General features: G+C 47.4%; 1 protein-coding gene across 2 annotated transcripts in view; it reads right to left on the bottom strand.

Annotated features, from left to right (window-relative positions):
* Positions 1 to 15,637, bottom strand: part of pdhx (pyruvate dehydrogenase complex component X) — a 513,740-nt gene that overhangs the window by 268,352 nt on the left and 229,751 nt on the right. For both annotated transcript variants that reach the window (XM_070899330.1, XM_070899329.1), the window contains exon 8: positions 6,258 to 6,316. In XM_070899330.1, the coding sequence (XP_070755431.1) occupies positions 6,258 to 6,316 (59 nt within the window). The remainder of the gene's footprint in view (positions 1 to 6,257; positions 6,317 to 15,637) is intronic.

Raw genomic sequence — 15,637 nt, 5'->3', positions numbered from 1 at the left:
CCCACACAGTTTTGGGCACCTGGAGCTATTGCACATGCGCGCCCACTGTAGTGCGCATATGCAGAGGTCCCAACACTGTTTTCAGCGCAGAGACCTGGCTCCGCCCCCCACAGCTCATGCTGCGCCGCGCCGAGGGCCTGGATCGACCCGAGAGAGTGGAGAATACCGAGGTAAGTCTTCTGTGCGGTTTTGAGCGCGGAAATCAGGCGTGGCTCGCCAGCGCAGCCCGAAACTTGACCCCAGTATTTCTAGGGCCGACGCAATTTCCTCTCTCATCTCCCTCAGGATGCTAGGATGTATCCCATCAGGTCCTGATGCTTTGTCTTCCTTTACCATTACTAAACTATCTGCATTTTTCTGTTAGCCATCGTATCGCCCATCTCACTCTCAACCACTTCAGAATTCACATCCTCTCCAATATCCTTCTCTCTAGTAAAGACCATTGCAAAGTACTTATTAAATACCTGACATTTTTGATCGTAATTGACAACCCTCTCCTCTCACGGGACCCACCTCACTTTTAACAATTCTATCTTTACTTTACTGTTCCTGATGTTTTTCGACATTGTTTCACACTCCCTCTTCGTTTTGCTTACCCCACTCAACCTCTTATTTTCTCCTTTAGTTTTTTCATTCACCGTATTATAGCCTTCATAGGCCTTCTTCATTCATTGTTTTATAACCTCTTGATTTATCCGTGGAATCCAAAAACTACTGGTAGTTTATTTTTATTTTTATTAAATGTAATCTATTTACTCCGTACCCTCGCGATCTGTTTATTAAAAACCTTCCACTGTTGCTCTACGGTCCTGTGTGCCAATGCCCCCTCCCACCTCAGCTAGCTTGCTCAGCTCTCGGAAACGTGCCATAATCCAATTTGGTCTTCCAGATTTTGTGCATAATTTCCCCTTTCTCCTGGATCGTATACCTCATCGTATTGTGATCACCCTCACTTAGCTCATCTACCTGATCTATTTCATTACTCATAACCACATCCAGTAATGCCTGCACCCGACATTTTAGCAATTCCATTCTCCTATCTCCCTCTCTGTCCTATCGATAGGTTGTTAATTAAAATCTTTGTTATTCCTACGCCTCTCTCTAATCTGACTGCAGGTTTCCTCGTTTGTTTCCTTGTCACAATTTGGAGGACTGTAACAACCCCTAACTAATGTAACAAGTCATTTTTTTAATCTTTGAGCTCCAACTATATTGACTTTGTCTCTACCCCTTCCTCATCGACATCGACCCTCTCGACAGCCTTATTCTCTCTCCAACCAATATTGCCACACAGCCTCCTTTCCAATATGTCAACACCTGATGCTCAAATCTCCCGCAGCACTTCCTGTGCTGATATTTTTAGGTTTAGTTAGTTTATTCTACTTCAAAGTTTATATTACTTACTTATAACATCAGCTCATTTATTTAGCACCTCCTCCCACTCTGCACTTGATTCTCACTCTCACCAAATTCTCAGTTTTGAAGCTCTTACTCTCACTCGGTTCCCTCTTCACTCCATTAACCAGCTCTCAAGACATTTCCGTAACAAATTACATAATTCTTGAATGTAATCTAAGAATACTATCTTGATGCATGGCAGCAGTAATTAAAGAGGTTCATTATTAAGGTCCCTTAAAGCACAAAGATTTTTGACTTATTTTTAAATTAGGCAAGCATTTTACTCTCCTTTATTGAGTCTCTGCATATTTTATTCATCCGCAGTTGCATCTAATGGATTCTCAGTTCCAAATACACACACTCACATTTTATATATGGGTATATTTACAAGAAAAATTTAAAAAGTTGGTCTGTAAAACCTAACCTGTACAGAATCATCTGCTTACTTTGGGGAACTGGAATATTTAGTCACTCACTAATTATTTTAATAGTTCATTAGTACAACCTTCCCCAGGGCACAGCTGCAGCTTGTTCTTGGCCTTCTGTTTGCTAACTTTAATTAGCACCTTGTCCCTTTCTGGTGGTGGTGGAAAAGGGCTAAAGAGATTCCTGGGGAATATTGTTACGTCATGAGGATACTTCTGGTTCGAGGTCAATTATTGAGACTATGGCCCCAAGTTTCCACATGATTTGCTCCTGATTTTTAGGAGCAACTGGTGTAGAACGGAGTATCTTAGAAATCGGAATTCTCGTCATTTAGTTTGCTCCAGTTCTAGTCAGTTAGAACAGTTTCACTTTAGAACAGAATTTTTTTTTTCCAAAAGGGGGCGTGTCCGGCCACTTACGCCTGTTTTGAAAGTTTCGTCAGTGAAAACTTACTCCAAACTAACTTAGAATGGAGTAAGTGAAGATTTTTGTACGCTCGAAAAAATCTTGTCTACACTTTAGAAAATCAGGCGTAGGTTACAAATCAGGCGTAGGGAATGGTGGGGAGGGGGGGTTTAAAGGGAAGTTTACAAACATTAAACACTTCAGTTTTACAAATAAAGAGCCATCATCAATAATAAATGATAAATACATCAATAAATCAACCAATAAATCAAAAAAAATTAAGAAGAAATAATTTTTTTAAATCAATAAAACAAAACATTTTCTACTTACCGACTGCAGCACCGGGAGCCCTCCAACAGCGTGCTGGGATGCACCCCCCAGTGTGTCTCTGTCAGTGTCTCTATCTCTCTGTCTGTCTGTGTGTGTCTCTCATTCTCTGTCTGTCAGTGTCTGTATTTCTGACAGCGAGGGGAGGGGGAGGGGGAGGGGGGGGAGCAGAAGAAGGGATGGGGGAGAGAAGGGGGAGAGAAGGGGGAGGGGGGAAGAGAAGGGGGAGATTGGGGGGGGAAAGGAGATTGGGGGGGGGAAGGAGATTGGGGGGGGGAAGGAGATTGGGGGGGGAAGGAGATTGGGGGGGGAAGGAGATTGGGGGGGGAAGGAGATTGGGGGGGGGAGGAGATTGGGGGAGGAAGGAGATTGGGGGGGGAGGAGATTGGGGGGGGAAGGAGATTGGGGGGGAAGGAGATTGGGGGGGGGAAGGAGATTGGGGGGGGAAGGAGATTGGGGGGAAGGAGATTGGGGGGGGAAGGAGATTGGGGGGGGGAAGGAGATTGGGGGGGAAGGAGATTGGGGGGGGAGGAGATTGGGGGGGGAAGGAGATTGGGTGGGGAAGGAGATTGGGTGGGGAAGGAGATTGGGGGGGAAGGAGATTGGGGGGGAAGGAGATTGGGGGGGGGGAGGAGATTGGGGGGGGGGAGGAGATTGGGGGGGGAGGAGATTGGGGGGGAAGGAGATTGGGGGGGAAGGAGATTGGGGGGGAAGGAGATTGGGGGGGAAGGAGATTGGGGGGGGGGAAGGAGATTGGGGGGGGGAAGGAGATTGGGGGGGGAGGAGATTGGGGGGGGGAGAAGGAGATGGGGGGGGGAGAAGGAGATGGGGGGGGGAAGGAGATTGGGGGGGGGAAGGAGATTGGGGGGGGGAGGAGATTGGGGGGGGGAAGGAGATTGGGGGGGGGGGAGGAGATTGGGGGGGGAAGGAGATTGGGGGGGGGAAGGAGATTGGGGGGGGAAGGAGATTGGGGGGGGAAGGAGATTGGGGGGGGAAGGAGATTGGGGGGGGAAGGAAGATTGGGGGGGGGGAAGGAGATTGGGGGGGGGAAGGAGATTGGGGGGGATGGAGATTGGGGGGGGAAGGAGATTGGGGGGGGAAGGAGATTGGGGGGGGAAGGAGATTGGGGGGGGGGGAAGGAGATTGGGGGGGGGGAAGGAGATTGGGGGGGGGGAAGGAGATTGGGGGGGGGAAGGAGATTGGGGGGGGGAAGGAGATTGGGGTGGGGGGGAAAGGAGATTGGGGTGGGGGGGAAAGGAGATTGGGGTGGGGGGGAAAGGAGATTGGGGTGGGGGGGAAAGGAGATTGGGGTGGGGGGAAAGGAGATTGGGGTGGGGGGGGAAGGAGATTGGGGTGGGGGGGGGAGGAGATTGGGGTGGGGGGGAAGGAGATTGGGGTGGGGGGGGAAGGAGATTGGGGCGGGGGAAGGAGATTGAGGTGGGGGGGGGAAGGAGATTGGGGTGGGGGGGAGGAGATTGGGGTGGGGGGGGAAGGAGATTGGGGTGGGGGGGGGAAGGAGATTGGGGTGGGGGGGGGAGGAGATTGGGGTGGGGGGGGAGAGGAGATTGGGGTGGGGGGGAAGGAGATTGGGGTGGGGGGGAAAGGAGATTGGGGTGGGGGGGGCGAAGGAGATTGGGGTGGGGGGCGAAGGAGATTGGGGTGGGGGGAAGGAGATTGGGGTGGGGGGGGGAGGAGATTGGGGTGGGGGGGAAGGAGATTGGGGTGGGGGGGAAGGAGATTGGGGTGGGGGGGAAGGAGATTGGGGTGGGGGGGAAGGAGATTGGGGTGGGGGGGGAAGGAGATTGGGGTGGGGGGGGGAAGGAGATTGGGGTGGGGGGGAAGGAGATTGGGGTGGGGGGGAAGGAGATTGGTGTGGGGGGGAAGGAGATTGGGGTGGGGGGGGAAGGAGATTGGGGTGGGGGGGGAAGGAGATTGGGGTGGGGGGGTGAAGGAGATTGGGGTGGGGGGGGAAGGAGATTGGGATGGGGGGGAAGGAGATTGGGGTGGGGGGGGGAAGGAGATTGGAGTGGGGGGGGGGGAAGAAGAGATTGGGGTGGGGGGGAAGGAGATTGGGGTGGGGGGGGAAGGAGATTGGGGTGGGGGGGGAAGGAGATTGGGGTGGGGGGGGAAGGAGATTGGGGTGGGGGGGAAGGAGATTGGGGTGGGGGGGAAGGAGATTGGGGTGGGGGGGGAAGGAGATTGGGGTGGGGGGGGAAGGAGATTGGGGTGGGGGGGGAAGGAGATTGGAGTGGGGGGGGGAAGAAGATTGGGGTGGGGGGGGGAAGGAGATTGGGGTGGGGGGGGGAAGGAGATTGGGGTGGGGGGGGGAAAGAAGAAGGTGGAGGGAGGCTGAACGGGCCGGGCCCGAGACTTCGGGCTGGGCCCGTCCTCAGCACAAGATTTACAGGTAGGTGGCGTTGGGTCGGGTCGGGGGAGCGCGGGTCGGGGGGGTGGTGGGAGGGAGGTCGGTTCGGTTCGGGTCGGGGGGGAGGGAGGGAGATCAGGTCGGATCCAATCTGGGCGGGGGGGGGAAAAGAGAAGAGCGGGTCGGGGTCGGTGTCGAGTCCGGTCGGTGGGAAGCGGGAGTCGGGTCGGTGTCGGGTCCAGTCCGGAGACGGGGGGTGGGAAGCGGGAGTCGGGTCGGTGTCGGGTCCAGTCCGGAGGCGGGTGGTGGGAAGCGGGAGTCGGGTCGGTGTCGGGTCCAGTCCGGAGGCAGTGCGGGGGGAGGAAGGGGAGCGGGAGTCGGGTCGGGTCCAGTCCGGGGGGTGGGTCGGGTCTGGTCCGGGGGGGAAGCGGGAGTCGGGTCGGTGTCGGGTCCGGTCCGGAGGCGGGAAGCGGGAGTCGAGTCGGGTCGGGAGGAAGCAGGAGCTGGCCGTGGGAGAAGCCTTATGCACGCAGCCCCAGTGAGGCCATTGGGCCAGGGGCTGCGTGCTTCGGGCCCCTCCCACACAGTTTCGGGCGCCTGGAGCTACTGCACTTGCGTGCCCACTGTAGCGCGCATGTGCAGAGGTCCCGGCGCTGTTTTCAGCGCAGGGACCTGGCTCCGCCCCCTACAGCTCGTGCTGCGCTGCGCCGAGGGCCAGAGGACCTGCAGGGAGGTGATTTGTTTTAGGCGCACTTTGTGGCACGAAAAACGGGCGTCCAGGTCGGGACTGCGCCGTTCTAGGCGCGGCTCGAAACTTGGGTCTTATGTGCTGTCCAACCAATTGAGGTAAAAACCTACAAATGCTAGCAGTCCGAAGTAAGAGGAGAAAATGTTGGAATCACACAGCAGGTTGGCCAGCATTAATCGAGAGAGAGAAGAGGGATCAACTTTCTGGGCCAGGCATCACAACTCTTGAACTTTGACCTCTCTATTCTCTCCGTGGATGCTGACTGACCTGCTGTGTTTCTCCAGCATTTTCTGATCTTGTTTCCATTGTTTTGAGGGTTTAGTCAGTGTTTAAAACAGGCCTCGCAGAGTGCCAGTAACTTAATTGTATATCTCTCATTCCTGGCAGAGCAGGGTTAACGATGCTTGCTAGTGCGTGTGTACAGAGGCATTGTAACTGGTTCAATCAAGCTGCTCTGTAATATCCCAACTCACGTTTCTGGGCTCAGGGCATCAGTTTACTCTAGTCAAGACCATGACAAAACTCTGAATGACATTAACGTTCCTGATGTGAAATGAACCTCTTACACTGCATTCAGAGCCCACTTACTTTCAGTGTGACAGCAGCTGCCTTGATAATGAAATCATTCACTGAGACCTTGATATCATCTAAAAAAAAACACAAAAAAAGCAATGAGACTGCAGAGATTTACTGTGATAGAGATGCAGCTTTTCATTAATGCAGTGTTTAAGAAAAGGACAGTGGCATGCTAATGTCATTGACATTCCTGCACAGACCTCTCCTCTGTTGCTGTGAATAGTGTCCTGGCAGATGTGATACATGTTTGGCTTTCCGAGGACTAAGGACATTATTGTGCTAAAGTTTCTACACAATTAGCTGTGAGCCAACATTAGTGTGAATGAACGCACTGGGGATATTTTCAAGCTTTGCTCATGTTGTACAATATTTTTCAAAAAGTAGTTAGGGGAAAAATAATATTTGCAGAGGCTTCAAAACCTGTAAAAAAAAAAACAAACACTGTAGTTCAGATAGGCCTCGGGTGGTCAGGATATACTGAAAATAACTGCTTCTTAATGCAGGCTGCAGATATATGTATTTATATCATACGCGTGAGGTCTAGTGGAAGCACGTCATCTGTGGTTTACTGTGGTACAAGAAGCCCTCCTACTTATCTGCCAGCTAGATTTATTCACTTTCTTCCCAGTCTCTGTATTTACCCCTGGTTTTCTCATCTAAGTCTTCCCTTAGTCAAATCTCACTCTTCTGGCTCACCTCCCTCCCTCGCTCACTGTTCTCCATTCTGGTTTCATTTTACAGAGTTCCCTGATGGAAGTGAGTCAAGGAACTTAGTTAACCTCTGGGAGGCTCCTTTGAATGATATAGGAAAGGTTCCGTCCTGGACAGAAATCATAGAAACATAGAAAATAGGTGCAGGAGTAGGCCATTCGGCCCTTCCGAGCCTGCACCGCCATTCAATGAGTTCATGGCTGAACATGCAACTTCAGTACCCTATACCCCTTGATCCCCCCAGTAGCAAGGACTACATCTAACTCCTTTTTGAATATATTTAGTGAATTGGCCTCAACAACTTTCTGTGGTAGAGAATTCCACAGGTTCACCACTCTCTGGGTGAAGAAGTTTCTCCTCATCTCAGTCCTGAATGGCTTACCCCTTATCCTTAGACTGTGACCCCTGGTTCTGGATTTCCCCAACATTGGGAACATTCTTCCTGCATCTAATCTGTCTAAACGCATCAGAATTTTAAACGTTTATATGAGATCCCCTCTCATTCTTCTGAACTCCAGTGAATACAAGCCCAGTTGATCCAGTCTTTCTTGATATGTCAGTCCCGCCATCCCGGGAATCAGTCTGGTGAACCTTCGCTGCACTCCCTCAATAGCAAGAATGTCCTTCCTCAAGTTAGGAGACCAAAACTGTACACAATACTCCAGGTGTGGCCTCACCAAGGCCCCGTACAACTGTAGTAACACCTCCCAGCCCCTGTACTCAAATCCCCTCACTATGAAGGCCAACATGCCATTTGCTTTCTTAACCCCCTGCTGTACCTGCATGCCAACCTTCAATGCCTGATGTACCATGACACCCAGGTCTCGTTGCACCTCCCCTTTTCCTAATCTGTCACCATTCAGATAATAGTCTGTCTCTCTGTTTTTACCACCAAAGTGGATAACCTCACATTTATACTTCATCTGCCATGCATTTGCCCACTCACCTAACCTATCCAAGTCACTCTGCAGCCTCATAGCATCCTCCTCGCAGCTCACACTGCCACCCAACTTGGTGTCATCTGCAAATTTGGAGATACTACATTTAATCCCCTCGTCTAAATCATTAATGTACAATGTAAACAGCTGGGGCCCCAGCACAGAACCTTGCGGTACCCCACTAGTCACTGCCTGCCATTCTGAAAAGTACCCATTTACTCCTACTCTTTGCTTCCTGTCTGACAACCGGTTCTCAATCCATGTCAGCACACTACCCCCAATCCCATGTGCTTTAACTTGGCACATTAATCTCTTGTGTGGGACCTTGTTGAAAGCCTTCTGAAAGTCCAAATATACCACATCAACTGGTTCTCCCTTGTCCACTCTACTGGAAACATCCTCAAAAAATTCCAGAAGATTTGTCAAGCATGATTTCCCTTTCACAAATCCATGCTGACTTGGACCTATCATGTCACCTCTTTCCAAATGCGCTGATATGGCATCCTTAATAATTGATTCCATCATCTTACCCACTACCGATGTCAGGCTGACTGGTCTATAATTCCCTGTTTTCTCTCTCCCTCCTTTTTTTAAAAAGTGGGGTTACATTGGCTACCCTCAGTTCCCGGTCGTATTGACCGCTTGCCCCCAGGGCTCAATAAGTTTAACAAGTGATCGGTGAGGTGCACAGGCCAGGATGGACAGATGTTTGATCTGTACCGAGCAACCTTATCAGAACCATACCAACTGTACCAGTGATAGGGGCACAACTTCGTGGAAATATTAGCCAACCTTGTTCCCTTTAGATTTCAAACCAATATATAGTAATATATAAGATTAAATTGCATAAATAGGACTGAGTTGTCTGGGCTTCAAGGGCCAGTTTGCAAGGGCTTGGGGCTGGATATGGCCCAGGGACTTTAGCCTGGACGCAATGGGCTAGGGTACAGAAATTTGGTGGCAATCAAACGGATGGCTTGGTTTGGTCACAGTTAAGTTGACAAACGTTCCAGCTTATCTATGGCTTGATGTCAGACAGCAATCTGATAGTACAGTTGTGGCCATGTGGTATAGTGGAGGTAGAGCTAAGTGTTGAGCATACATGTGGAAGCTGACCCCATGCCTGGAGGGCAACACCTAAATGAGGAAAAGGAGCTAGGATGAAGGATGGACCTTTGGGGTGCACTCAAAGTGATTGTGCAAGGGTAGAAAAGAAAGACAATGAGGGATAAGGCACCAGGGAAATAATTTGCATTTATATAGTACCTCAGGACCTTCCAAAGCACCTCATTGTCAATGAAGTACTTTTGAAGTCTCGTCACTGTTGTAATGTAGAGAAATGTGGCAGCCAATTGGTGCACAGCAAGCTCCCACAAACAGCAGTGAGATAAATGTTTTTGGTGATGCTGGCTGAGCTATAAGTGTTGGCCAGGACACCGGGAGAACTCCCTTGCTCTTCTCTGAAATAGTGCCATGGGATCTTTTACGCCTCATCCGAAAGACGCCACCTCCGACAGTGCAGCAACTCAGACAGTGCAGCACTGATCTCTGGAGTAGGACTTGAACCCACAGCCTTCTGACTTAAAAGCAAGAGGACTACTACTGAGCCAACGACGACAAGTGGTGTGTATGAGCCTAATTAAAACACTAGTTAAAGTGAGTGAGTAAAACCAGCCTTCACCAGTGGAACCTAATTTTGATGCTGTAACTAACTAGTTCCATGCGTTTGCTGTTACTGTGGTACTAAGAACATAAGAAATAGGAGCAGGAGTAGGCCATTTGGCCCCTCGAGCCTGCTCCGCCATTTAATAAGATTATGGCTGATCTGATTCTGGGCTCAGGTCCACTTCCCTGCCCGCTCCCCATAACCCTTATCAATCAAAAATCTGTCAATCAATATATTCAACGACCCAGCCTCCACAGCTCTCTGGGGCAGAGAATTCCACAGATTTACGACCCTCAGAGGAAACTTCTACTCATCTCAATTCTAAATGGGCGATTGCTTATTCTTAAACTATGCCCCACAGTTCCAGATTCCCCCATGAGTGGAAATATCCTCTCTGCATCTACCTTGTTGAGCCCCTCAGTATCTTATATGTTTCAATAAGATCATCTCTCATTCTTCTAAACTCCAATGAGTATAGGCCCAACCTCTCAACCTTTCTTCATAAGTCAACCCCTTCATCTCAGGAATCAATCTCGTGAACCTTCTCTGAACAGCCTATAATGTATGTTAAGCCCTCCTTAAATAAAAAGACCAAAACTGTACACAGTACTCTAGGTGTGGTCTCACCAATACCTTCTACAGTTGTAACAGGACTTCCCTGCTTTTATTAACTGAGCAGGATTAACAGTAGCTAAGGTTCTGTTAAGAGTTTAGATCTGATGAGCTCTTTCATGTGCGTCTTTTATATTTCTGCTTTAAAATAGTGCTCAACGGAATAGGGTATCCTGCTCACTTAATAAAAGAAAGACTTGGATTTATATAGCGCCTTTCATGACCGCCGGACGTCTCAAAGCACTTTACAGCCAATTAAGTACTTTTTGAAGTGTAGTCACCGCTGTAATGTAGGAAATGTGGCAGCCAATTTGCACACAGCAAGCTCCCACAAACAGCAATGTGATAATGACCAGATAATCTGTTTTTGTTATGTTGATTGAGAAATAAATATTGGCCAGGGCACTGGGGATAATTACCCTGCTCGTCTTCAAAATAGTGCCATGGATCTTTTACATCCACTTGGGAGAGCAGACGGGGCCTCGGTTTAACGTCTCATCTGAAAGACAGCACCTCCGACAGTGCATCACTCCATCAGCACTGCACTGGAGCATGAGCCTATACTTTTGGTGCTTGAACCCACAACCTTCTAACTCAGAGGTGAGTGTGCTACCCACTGAGCCACAGCTGACACTAATGCAATAAAGAGCCTGCCCCAGAGTCACTGGTCTGTTCAGTTTGATAATCCATTTACTTTTTTTTTATAAACAGAACACAGTTCTGCTGGTTTTCAGCCTAAAATACAAGGGGGTTGAAATTTAACTTGGGCGATAATCCAAAACGGGCATTTGCAGTTCGGCAGCCAGTTTTATACAGTGCTCAATTTTCTTTTCAATAGAATAGAAAATGGAGCAAAGTGTGAAACCGTCTGTCCATCCGCTAGTTTCATATCCCAGCCCAAGACAAATGTCAACACCAAGCTATTTTCTTACGATCAACGTCATACTGCACAGGGTACTTGCTCTAATTTCTGAATCAAATAGCCTTTTTCGATTAACAAATAATGGATATACACAACTTAATAAAACAGTCATGTTATTCTCCATATAACATAGTAGACCTCCATACATTATATAGCATCCTTCCACGATCTAACTCCTGCTGTTGTCTTATGATAACAACCTGTGTTTATATAGCACCTTTAACAAAGTAAACTGCCCCAACGTGCTTCACAGGAGTGTTATCAGACAAAACCTGACACCAAGAGTTCTGGAGCGTAAGCAGCTGAAGGCATGGCTACGAATGGTGAGTGAATGAAATCGGGGGTGGACAAGAGGCCAAAAATGGAGGAGCTCAGAGATCTCGTCTGAGGGTTGTAGGGCTGGAGAGGTTACAGAGATAGGGAGGGGTGAGGCCATGGAGGAATTTGAAAAACAGGATGAGAATTTTAAAATCGAGGCGTTGGACTGGGAGCCATTATAGCCATTGCGAGCACAGAGGTGATGGGTGAACGGGAGTTAGGATAGGGGCAGCATAATGGATATTTACAAATTTCATAGTTGCAAACACATTCCAACTTGTAACTACTTGCAATGCCATGGATTATGCAGTAACCAATGGATTATGCATAAACACGGTTGGATGAAGTCCACAAAGCAATCAAGTTTCACTCTTACTTTACATTGTCAGAACTTGGTTATATTATAATCTTGCCAAACATAACAGTTGGACTGGAATACAACATCTATCTTAAATATATACCCAACTAGAGGAGTTTAGGCCTTGTGTTACATTTTCTGAACAGTATAAATAGTTCAGGTCTTTCTTTAGTAACTTTTAACTTAAGGCTATGGAAGGTAGGAAATTGAAGATGGGCATTACCTAGTACAGGTTTCGATTGAGGGATAGGGAAGGGTAAAGGAAGATGGAGTAGAATTATTAATTAGAAATAATGGCATAGCATAGAACTTACAGATTTAAATACAGAAGTGGTCTGAACAAAACCACTTTGAATTGAGTTGAGGATTAGTAAGTACCGATCACATTATTGGAGTCCACTGAACAATGGAAAGGAAAGTGAGGATGAAATCTATAGACAAATTAGAGAGGTGTGTATTAACAATAGTGTAAATTGTAGGCGATATTAATTATCCAAAAAGAGAGTGGGATAAGGAAATGATTTGTGGTGATAAAGGGAGGGATTTTTTTGAAGTCAATATCCACTGCTTCAAGAAAGAATGAAGCACTGGTCTGGTTCTGAATAATGAAGTAGGGCAAGTAGGTGACCTAAAGGTCGGGGAACATTTGAGAAAGAGTGACCATAATATAACAAGGTAAGAACAAAAAATAAACCAAAACAAAGGTTAAGGAGAAGGGCACTAGACTGCAAAAAGTAATTAATAGCGAGATATAAAGGAACCTTGCCCAAATAAACTGGAAGGGAAAATTGTCAAACAACTGTCGATCAGCTGTGACAAATAGTTAAACAAGGTAAACATCAAGTATATTGCGGTAGGAAAATAGGGAGTGGATACAAATATGTAGTAAGAAGATGGGTCACTTAAAAAGCATTTAACACTTATTATGCAGAAATTAAAACAGAAGTCAAACAAATATAAAGAATAATGGAAATTAGAAGGACTAACAGCTAGTATGAAAGGAAATTAGAAAAAACATGAAAAGTAATAAAAAAGGATTTCTGTGTTGGGGCAGAGCTGCTAGGAGATAAAGAAAGCAAGCGTGGGGTGGTGAGTGAAGGAATGGCAGAAATACTAACCATTCTGCCTCAGTTCTTACAGTGCATGTGGATATGAATATTGGGATTGTACTACCACAAGAAGTGGGTGTAGGACAGTTAATGGAGGTTATTTTTCAAAGAGAAAAGGTATTTTTAAAAAATCACTCAAATTTAAATGTAGACAAATCAGGAGGGACCTGACGGTTTCCATCAGAGGATTCTGACAGAAGTTTGGGACCAAATAGTCAAGATTCTGACAATTTTCCACGATCTTTTGGAAACTAAAATTGTGCCAGAGGACAGGAAACTGGCAGATGTGACACACCTCTTCAAAATAGGAGACTGAGAGAAGGCAGGAAATGATAGGTCAGTTATTATGATTCGAGTCTTTGTCAATTCCTAGAATGTAGAATACAGGAGCCGAAATTGCCCCCCTCAGAAATGCTCGTTAATGCCTCCGGGAGGCGCTAACAGGGCATTTGCCCGGGTGCAGCAGCCAGATCGCTCTTTCCCCCTGGAATTGCCCCGAGGGATCTGGCGGCGAAAAGTGGTTTGCGCCGCATCCTGCGATTAGCGCACCGGCGCAGCGCATGCACGCCGATGACACCATCGACGTGCGCGCCAACCCATTGATTGCCTGCGCTGACCCCTTTGCACCCCGCAGGGGAAATTCCCCCACAGGACATGAGATCAGCATGGGGCGATGTCACTGACAGCTTTTTGGTGCGAGAAGCTGTGGTGGCTGTGGCGTCCCAGCTGCCCTTAAAGGGGAGGTGGTAGTACGGCGGCCGCCATATTTTTTCTGTCAGCCGACTTTTCAGTCGGCCTTACAATGGGAATGTCATCAGCGCTGTGCTGATGTGCTGGGCGAATGCACCGTTACCACAAGCAAAATTTTTTTTTACTCAAACTTTAAGCACTAGTTTTTTTAAGATTAAAAATTTATTGACTGTGCATTAAAAGTATTCTAAAATTTTCTATAATTAGGATTGGTGGAAAGAGAGAAACACTATCTCACCCCCTAAACAAATCAAGGGTGCAGGGAGCAGGATTTAGGTGGTGTGTACTAGCTATATCCCTGTTCCTCACTAATTTGTTCTGTGGTCTGTCCTCTGCCTTTACCGTTGCTTGTTTCTTTCTATCTCTCTCTCTGTATGGCTGTCACACACTTGTGTTATTTTCCATCAATAAGGGACAACTGGAGTCTGGTGACACTTGTAAGGTAGGACCCTAGGTCTAGTAGTCTTCAAGGAGTGGAGTCCGGTAATATTGGGAGCAAATGTGAATGTGGCTTGGTTATTGCAGAACCTGCACCCAAGACGCAGCAGTAGTCCTTGCTGGAGGCAGGATTCGGATTTATTGCAGCCTGAAAATGGGCCCAAAAGACAGGGGTGGAAATTTCAATGTGGTTGGGAGGAGGGAAGGATTTTTTCCCCCCCACCTGACAGGAACTCAGGGCATGCATGCACACAGGTTACAAAAACCGTCAGAGGCCCAAAATATATCAGGGGAGATCAAGTGAATGATCCAAGTTCCAGCATCAGAGCAGAAGGCCCACTAGAGAGGAGAGGCTTGTGGGCGATGGGTAGGCTTGTTGGGAAGTGGTTGCTTTTCCACTGAATTCCCTGTGTTTATTATGACACAAGTTTTATGTTTAGGGCTATATATATATTGGGGTGATTGGCAACTAACATGACCACTTAAAGGAGTTTGAAAATAAATTGAGGAGTTTATTTGCTTTAATGTTTTTTTGATATACACAGAGAGTGGTTTTTGATTGGCAATTAGCATGCTGCATGCCTTATGGGCACTTGACAGACACAATGGTTTAAAACCAAATGGATGGTGCAGACAAAGTATTGGAAATGGAAGGGAAATGATATAAAGCAGACATTTAAAGGAGCTACAGTAACGTTTTGGAATATTCGGCAGGCTGGTGGCTGCCATATCTTTTGAGGTCAGGAATAACAAGGAGTTGAGAACTGGATGTAAATTATGATCCCTTAATAAAATGGACACCCTGAAGGTGATTACAAGGCAGCAATATATTCGAGCAGGTTCAGAAAACGTCATAAGTTGTTAATAATTATTACCTGAATTCTTTCCTTCCTCACTGCATCCATTATGCAATTTTCTTGGTTCTACCTGGCCCATTCTCTAATTATTGTTCATTGATGGTCCTGTTGACTTTTATCAGATGTCAAATTGACACAACTTTCATACTACTCCAGAGTACATTCGATTTCATTTTTAATACATACTCTCAACTGAGGATGCTGACCACCAGAGTTCTTCACGCCACTGAAATACACCACATTAAAGGGTGTTAGGAGGTTTGTGTAATTACTGTTGGTGAAGTAAGTGACTGGGGCCAGTGCTTGCTGTGCCGAGCACATCACAACGCAGCCATCCGACATGTAGCACAGTGGTAAATTGCGCACAAGATGTGCACACAGCTCATTAAAGCCTCAGAACAAGTGATCTGAATGAGGGAGCCTTCCCATAACACACCTGGAGTGCCTGAAGTTCTCCAACTATGAATGCACATTTGGAAAAGACATTTAGAGAGGTTGGCACAGAATAATGAAAAATCTAGACCTTTAGCGGCCCTCTCCTTGATGCAAGGCCATTGTTTTCATTGAATTCAGTGACTGGATAGCAGAAACAAATGTAGGTAATCAAGGCAGCCAGGAAGCCTTTACTTATTCCAGCTCCGGGCCATTCCTAATGACTTGTTATGTATGTGCCAGATAATTGCTGGTCTTCCAGAGCAAGGAGATATCCACGG

This window comes from Pristiophorus japonicus, chromosome 14 (assembly GCF_044704955.1).
Source record: "Pristiophorus japonicus isolate sPriJap1 chromosome 14, sPriJap1.hap1, whole genome shotgun sequence".
Lineage (NCBI taxonomy): Eukaryota > Metazoa > Chordata > Chondrichthyes > Pristiophoridae > Pristiophorus > Pristiophorus japonicus.
This window is presented reverse-complemented; position numbering and strand designations above follow the sequence as displayed.